The 7,944-nt window shown below is 57.2% G+C and overlaps 1 protein-coding gene across 1 annotated transcript in view; it reads left to right on the forward strand.

The window, feature by feature from the left end:
* The window catches only part of LOC104074157 (protein turtle homolog B-like), a gene marked incomplete at both ends in the record, with an annotated part of 13,045 nt that overhangs the window by 2,578 nt on the left and 2,523 nt on the right, over positions 1-7,944 (forward strand). The window contains 5 exons of the mRNA XM_009574189.1: positions 1,196-1,338; positions 2,233-2,373; positions 3,730-3,846; positions 5,667-5,817; positions 6,119-6,230. Coding sequence (XP_009572484.1) covers positions 1,196-1,338; positions 2,233-2,373; positions 3,730-3,846; positions 5,667-5,817; positions 6,119-6,230 — 664 coding nt within the window. The remainder of the gene's footprint in view (positions 1-1,195; positions 1,339-2,232; positions 2,374-3,729; positions 3,847-5,666; positions 5,818-6,118; positions 6,231-7,944) is intronic.

Genomic DNA, 7,944 nt, shown 5'->3' on the forward strand with positions numbered 1-7,944 from the left:
ATCCCATTACCCTCAAGGGCTGCCAAAGCCCTTGATTACATTTCCTAAGAGGTGGAGTCAAGCGGAGGGGGGGTAAAGCCCGCTCCATACGCAGCGCTTGGCAATTTGGGTTACGGTGCCATTGCCAGGGGCGCGCGGTTTCGGGGAGTGGTTGGGGTTAGGTGTTTCGGTAGGGAGGGAGCAAAGTTTCCAAACTTGGTAGCTTTTGCTGTCCTCCATCCCTTCCCCCTAAACGCTTTACCTTTACCCCCAGCTTTGCGTTTTTGCATCAGCAGCGCAGGGATGCTGCACCCCAAAAGAACGCATTCATCCCTTAGTGCAGCGTAAGCCCCGTCAGGATTTTTGCGTAACCTCGTGCTGCCGGTGTCTAGACGAGATTGTAGAAATACTCGCTCTTCTTATTAAAAGTAACTTTTTTTTTAAAAAGCTTCTTATTAAAGAAAGTCTAGATTCTCTCCAACCCACTCGCACTTAATTAAAAAGCTCTTAGAAGCACTGTTAATGACACATTCTAGACTGGAGGATTGCGAGACGCCTCGCTGCGTGGGTGGTGCAGCGCGGGGGGGGTTAGGTACATATTTTAAGCTTTTGCATCCCGTTGGAAAGGGTGGAGGTGGCTGATGCTCAACACGACCCAGCCTCGATGAGGCACGGGCTGCGAGTACAAAGAGACAGGAGATAAAGGGCTCCCGGCAGCCCGGCTGCGGATCCCTTCTCCCATCTTGGTTGCTGCAGTTGGTGTGTTTTAAGGCTCGGGAGTTGAATTAGTTTTCGTTGCTGGTGTGCAAAACCAGGCTGGAGGGCGGGGGGGGTGGCTTGCAGGGTGTGCAGCACACCGTGCCCGTGTCCTGCAGGCTGAGCGTGATGGAGCAGCTTGGGGCTTCAGCAGGGCGCGGGGCGGGGGGGGTGAGAGTCGGTGTGGATGCGAGAGCAGGCGTATTTAATGTTTCTTCTTAACTGCAGCTTTTAATGAGCCCTAGGTAGGAACACCCTGGGCATGAGTAAAGCCTCCCAGAAATGCCAGGTATTACATGTGGATTTGTGTGTGGCAAGCCTGGAGATAACAGCCAGTGGGAGCCAAGGTGGTGTTTGGGTTTGGAATTCATTACAAAAGTGATGTGGATCCTCTGAAGCCAGGTGGTGGGGGAGAGATGGGCTCCTTCCCCGTGCTAACGCGGTGGTGCCTCTCTCCCAGATCCTGCCCGCGTGGTGAACATGCCCCCCGTCATCTATGTTCCCATCGGGATACACGGATACATCCGCTGCCCGGTCGAGGCAGAGCCCCCGGTCACTCTGGTCAAGTGGAACAAAGACGGACGTCCCCTGCGAGTCGAGAAGGTAACGAAGCCCCCAGGGAGGGACACGTGGGGGCACGGAGAGGTTTGGACCCTCGTGTCCTCTGCAGACGCCAGTGAGCATCTCTGGGCACCCTGCGGGTCCAGCCCGCCGTCAGGAGAGAAGAAGCCCCGTGGGTGGGATGACGCTGCTTTTCCTTATCAGCTGTGGGCAGAGTTAATTCAGGTTCTTGCGTGGTGCCCAGGGCGCCTGTAGACGCGCTGTCTGCGCCTCCCAGACCTAATGCCTGCTGCCCTCTAAAGTGACCTCCTGATGGCCCTGGTGTTTTTTTTTTTTTTTCCCAATGGCAACTGATGGTTAAAAGACTCTTCTAACAAGTCTCTGTCTTCCTATAATCACGGTTTGATAGTCTGAGCAAGGATATTAGCCATTAAATATTTAAAGAAAACGCTCAGTATTTTAAATTTTTTTGCTTAAATATTAACGATCCAAAGTTTTAATTCCATTTAAACCTGTTGCTGCTATGGGTTCCTGGCCCTTGGTGCCCTCAGCCCCTTGGGTGGAGTTGTCTCCTTGGTGCCACCAGGCTGAGTTTTACTTAGGATGTGATAGATTCTGATGTTAAATCTTTCGGGCTACTTGAGGAAGCCTGGCTGTGTGTATGGAGGAGAGCAGCTGCAAGATAAACCTGCGTGTCGTTGGGCGCGTACGGAGCAGGGCAGCCCTTCCCGGGAGGGCTGCGTTTGAACGGGCTGATCTCGCCCACGTTTCCTCTCTCTGCAGTTGAGGAGATGGCTTGGATGCTGGGAATTGAATTGGGCATCTCCCGGGGACGTGACAGCCGCCCTGGGCTTAGGTGGGGGGCTTGGCTGAAGGGAAAATAATAAGCTGTGGTGGGTGTAGGATAAGTCAGCTCCCTCTTTCTCACCGCTGCAGTATACTGGCTGGAACCTGCTGGAAGACGGGTCGATCCGGATAGAGGAGGCAACCGAAGATGCTCTCGGCACTTACACCTGTGTGCCTTATAACGCCCTGGGTACGATGGGCCAGTCTCCCCCTGCCCGACTGGTACTGAAGGTAACTTGCCTGCTAAAATCCTTGCTCTGCAGCCGGCAGATTGGCACCGCAGGTTGTGTCCTCCCGTGGGCTGGTCCCGTGCTGAGAAGAGCTCCTGGGGTTGTGCGGGGTGCTGGAGTCCCAGGCCAGGTAGTGGGATGTGTGGGAGCTTTGTGGAGGCATCTTACGCTGTAGTTAGGCTTTTTTAATATGGATTTTGCAATGGGCATGTCACTCGTTCTGCCTTCTTGTTCAGCCCAGCGCTGCAGGGGAGGATGAGGTGGTTTTTTTTTTTCCATGCTGCTTATTTGGTGGTTAATTCTGTGCAGAAATTGAAGTTTTACATTGCTTTTCTGAGCACTTCTTTATGAATTGACCTGAAGAAGGGCTCTGTGCCCCCAAACTTGTCCGCTTTTCCACCTACGTGACTTGGCTTAACCAAACCTATTGCCTCTTGCTCTGAGCCTTGTCTCTTACCTGTGCTGAGAAAGGCAAACGTGGGCCCTTGCAAGCATCCTGGAAGGGGAACAGCAGAGGCTTGAGCACGAAGGTGCGTCTGTGCTGGGGTTGGAGTTGTACTTCCCACCAGGAGACGCAAACCCTGAGTGCACCGAGCCTGGCGCAGCTGGAAATACCCCACCGGAGCGGTGGCACAGGTTTTGGCACAGGTTTTGGCACAGGCTGGACCACAGCCGGTGTATGATGAGTATAAGGCTTTGGTAGCGCCGGACCAGGGTAGTTTGAGGAAACGTGTCCCTAGGATGGCCTTTTTGCCAACAAAACACTTTGCCCTGCTGATCTGGGCTTGTGTTCATGGAGGATTTTAATAAATTTGAGCTCTGGAGATGCTCTGCATACTCTTGCCGCATGCGGAGCCCGAGGCACGCTGGGCTGCTGCTGCGGTTCTCGGCACGGCTGGGGCGGGAGCCGGGAGCCGCTGCCTCTTCCTTCCCTGAACAAAAAGTCCTGCGCTTGTGAGCGGCGGTGATTCATGGTGTCTCGCTGAGGTTCACATGATAACGCTTTGTGTATCACAGACACACGCATCTGCTAAGACGGCTGCGGAGTTGATGAAATCAGGTTGATGTCTGATGCAATGTGGGTGGTTTTTTTCCTGTTTACCTCCTTAAAACTTAACCAGGATGCCCTAGTGCAGCGGCTCTTTGGAGGAAACTTCCCTCTGGGTGTATAATTTGGTGTACAGTAGAGCCTCCTCAGCGCACGCTGTCCGCCGCAGCTTTCCTTGCAATGCCTCAACCTTACCCAAACCGGTGATTCATTTCTTTTGGAAAAGGGCTGGGTTTGGTTGTGGGGAGCCGCTCGCGTGCGTGGGCGTTGGCGCGGGTTGACGCTCCTTGCCTTTTCCCTTGGCTGCAGGACCCCCCCTATTTCACGGTGCTACCAGGCTGGGAGTACAGACAGGAGGCAGGGAGGGAGCTGTTGATTCCTTGCGCTGCTGCCGGAGACCCCTTTCCCATCATCGCCTGGAGAAAGGTACCCGGCCTGCCAGACAAATCTGCAGTGCCTTTGGCTTTTGGTGAATATTGCAGACAGAGAAGCCACACTCTGTCCCGGTAAGAACAAACTGCAGGTATAGCTGCTTCGCTTTGGGCTGAGCCACTGCCGTCCTGTCCCGCAGGTGGGTGGGGGAAGCCCGGCTTGTGGCCACCGAGTACCTTAATCCTGTGAAACTGTCACGGCAGCATCTGCAAAGCTGAGTGCTGCCCCTGCCCAGGCCCCCCTCCTCTTCCTCGCCAGCGCTGCCCGCAGGACACCCTCCCTGCCTGCGAGGTGGTCACCAGCAGGACACGGCAGCCCCGGCGATGCTGTTCTTGCAGCCCGGACCTCCCATGGCGGGGGGGGGCGGGCCACCGGGGGATGGCCGGGAAAAAATGCATTTGGTCGCTGGACTGCTCAGCAGTTGCTTTGCTGCCCCGTGACTTTGAAGACCCTGGGAAGAAGCTGTTTTAGTGATGCTGGACTGGACATAATGATTTCAGGATGTCCCTTTCTGTAGAGCAGGGTAGGATCCAGCGTGGTGGCACAGTCTGGGAGCAACCAGGGCTTTCCAGTCCTCCTCCAGCCTTCCCTTCGCTTCCCGCCTTCACTGCTCCCATAGGAAAGCCACAGAGCAGGGGACCTCCGGGGCTCTTTGTCCCCCTGTCAGGATCTTCTCTCCAAGCCTCCCATCCCCTTTTTAGGGCTCCTCAGAGTGAGCGGGGTCCTTGCATTGCCCAGGGGGCACCGTCCTGAGTCCTGGGGTGCGAGATGCTGGATCTCTTTGAGTTCCTTTTACCAGCACGAGGAGGACCATGACTTGCACAGTTTGCAAGCGACCTGCCTAAAACATGTTGGCTGTTTAGCCTTTTTCGCCATCTTATTTCTCTCCCCACTCCCCCTGCCTTTCTTATTCAGGTTTCTTTTCTCTTGTGCCTTCTGGCGGTTCTCCTCATGTCATGACTCTGGGCTTATTCCCCCCGACTCCAGTCTGACTGGCTTGGGCTGGGCTCAGTTTTCCGGTGGCAGAAGCAAGCTCCCTCGCTCCCAGTCAGCCCACCAGCACTGACCAGTCTCTTGAAGGACTCCTGAAGACTTGGGCTTGGCGCTGGTAAACCCACGTGCCCCTCTGCTCATCCTGCGTGGCCTCAAACCACGGGTCCCGGTGTCGATCGGCAGAGACCCCTGCGTGAAGAACAGCTGAAGAGGACTGGGGACAACGTGGGATTTGCACAACTTTGGCTGATGGGCGTAGACATGAGTTGTTACACGATCCATCTTTCCGCTCGGCTTGAGAGGTCCCGGGCACCTCCATGCACGCCATCCTCCCGTGTCCCCGTGGGGTCCTTGCTGCCCAAATCTCCGACGTGAAGGGTCCTGCCTCTCCTCTGCCGCTGGCTGAGGCTGAGGGGCAGTTTGGGCATCCCCTGCAGGCACTGGGTGGGTGTTTGCCGGGGGTGGCCGGTGCACCTTTCTCGCAGCAGTTGCAGCTTTGGATGCTGGAGAGGTTGAGCCCTGGCGCAGGGCTCGGTGTCCGTGCGAGTGCTGTGGGGTTTTCCGCTTGTGTGTGAGTGCTGAGCATCAGCCTCCCTGACGCATGCCTCTTGCGTTGCCCCGCCAGGTCCTCTCGAAAACGGGGGAACCGGCTGCCTTGCCACGACCGGAGAGACCAGATTCCTTGCTGGTGGCCGGCGGCGTCCCCTGGGCCACGCAGGTAGCTTAGTGACCCCGCTGCCGCCTCGCCCTGTCCCGCAACCTGCTTCTGAGTCGTGTTTTTTCTCTCTTTGCCCGGCTCCCCTCCCCGCTCCTTGCCCAAGGTAGGGAAGCCCAGCAGGAGCAAGCACAACACGCTGCCCGGTGGCACCCTGCAGATCCGCTCCCTCGGCAAGGACGACCACGGCGAGTGGGAGTGCGTCGCCACCAACGTCGTCGCAAGCATTACTGCCAGCACCCACCTTACCGTCGTAGGTACGGATCCTTGGGGACGGCTGGTGGCGGGTCCCTGGCTAGGGTCCCCCAGGCAGTGTGTCGGCGAGGCAGGAGAAGGGGATGCTTCCCGTGAAAAGCAGTGTCTCCTTTAAATCTTAGTTACCAGCTGCCTTTTCCTGTTCTGTTATTTTGGCCACCTGTGGATGCAGCTATTTCTAGCAGAAATTCCAGGTGGCCTTTGCCTGGTGCAAGAGGAGCCTCCTTGAATCAGGGCTTCCAGCCCCTTGGCTGGCCAACGCGTGGTCTTGCTCCCCTTCAACCCCTGCCTCTCTCTCCGCAGGCACAAGCCCTCACGCCCCGACCAGCGTGCACGTTGTGGTCGCCATGACCTCAGCCAACGTCTCCTGGGAGCCCGGCTACGACGGTGGATTCGAGCAGACTTTCTCAGTTTGGTACGGCCCTCTGTGAGTCATCCCGGCATGCTTTGCTCTCTGCTTCTTTTCCTTCCTAGCCGACCCGAGCTTCGAGCAGCCGGGGGGAGGAGGAGGGTGGTGAGGGTGGCGTGCCCGGCTGGGTGCCCATGGGTATTGCAGGGCTGAGCTCCCGTTCGGTGCCTTGGAGAGATGGGTGGTGGTGGGATCATGTTGTTCCTGTGTTTCCTCTCCCTTCTATGCTAGCCAGTACCTCCGTCTGCCCCAGCAGGTTTTGTTCTGCTTACGGTGCAAGGGAGATGTTTTGCATTCATGTAACTTTGCCACTGGCATCTAATTTCAAGATAAACTGTTTATGAAGCTTAACAGCCAGGGAGAGGATGGAAAATGCAGCCTTTATAGAGTGCGTCCTGGAAGAGCTGTGACTAAGCAGAAATGATCTCTCCTTGCTCTGTGGCTCCCTGGAGGTTGTTAAATCCCGGTTGAGTTCGCGACCAGCCTCCGTGAGATGCTGGCCGGGTCTGAGCCTCCTGGGGCTCTGCTCCCATCACTGCCAGCCTGCGCTACCCGGTACCCAAAGCCAGCGGGTGCATCCCGCCTTCCCGCAATGGGGCCGGGCTCAGCCCTGCCGGCTTTCCCCTGGGGTAAGGGAGGGCGAAACATTTTCTTTGGGCTCTGCACTTGCTCTTGGCTTCCTCTTCTGAAGAGCCGTCCTCGCAAACGTGGAGGGGATGGCGCCTTCCCTTCCCAATTCTGGGGCTGGCGTTCTTCAGCCTTTCTTCTCGCTCTCTCTTTCCTTCCTTGCCTTAATTTGCCCTGATGGAGACTGCCGATAGAGTGGAGATAGGGTAGACGCTGCCTGTAATGATTTCTGCTCTGCTCCAGCCCGAGGCTGGACACTTGTGGGGAGGGGCTGTCGGGAGATGGAAAGAAGACGGAATGGCGCAAGCAGAGGGGAAAAATGAGGGAGCGAGCGGAGCGGTGCAGACCTTGCTCTGATGAAAACGTCCTTGGGAAGGAGTGGTTAAACCTCTCTGCTCTGGAGATGTGGCTCGCCTTGGAGGGAGGTGACAGCTGCTGCTGCTGCTCTTGTTCCGCAACCTGCTGCCAGGTTCCTGCCTCCTCGAGGCTCTTCCAGACCCCCTGCCAGGGAGAACAGCCGGAGGCAGGGAAAGGCATTTGCAAGCAAGCTTGCCGTAGGGAATTTACAGGGTGCTGTGGGGACCTGGGATAGGGAAGCAGAGACCTGTCTTGCCTTAACTGTAGGGTGTGAGCCCTGGGGGCTGTGCTGCTCCCTGGGACCAGGGATCTGGGACGGTGCTGGGTCACCTAGTGCCGTCCGGAGAGCTGGCCATCCGCACGTTTTCCTCCCTGCTGTGGCTATGGGATGCTCAAGCAAAACATGGCTTCGCCTCCTGTGGAGTTCATGCTCTCCTCCTGCTTCTGCGGTTGTTGATGCTGGAAATGCAAACCCCACTCCCCAGGAATGGCCAGGGCCACCGCAGCATCCCGCCTGCATACGTGCTCTCCGTCGGCAAGGGCGGTCTCCCAGCCCCGGGGGCGATTAGTGCTGCATTTACCCTCCGCTCTCCCCACCCTCAGCCCCTTGCCATTGTGTTCCTGCCCGCAGCAGCGCTGGGGAGAAGGGATGCGAAGGCGGTGGGGTTAAATGCCGCAGGGAAACCCGCTCAGGGTGACGGGCTGCTCTGCTGCCCTCCATGCCTCCGCTGCGGCG

This window comes from Fulmarus glacialis, unplaced genomic scaffold (genome assembly GCF_000690835.1).
Source record: "Fulmarus glacialis isolate BGI_N327 unplaced genomic scaffold, ASM69083v1 scaffold7343, whole genome shotgun sequence".
Taxonomy (NCBI): domain Eukaryota; kingdom Metazoa; phylum Chordata; class Aves; order Procellariiformes; family Procellariidae; genus Fulmarus; species Fulmarus glacialis.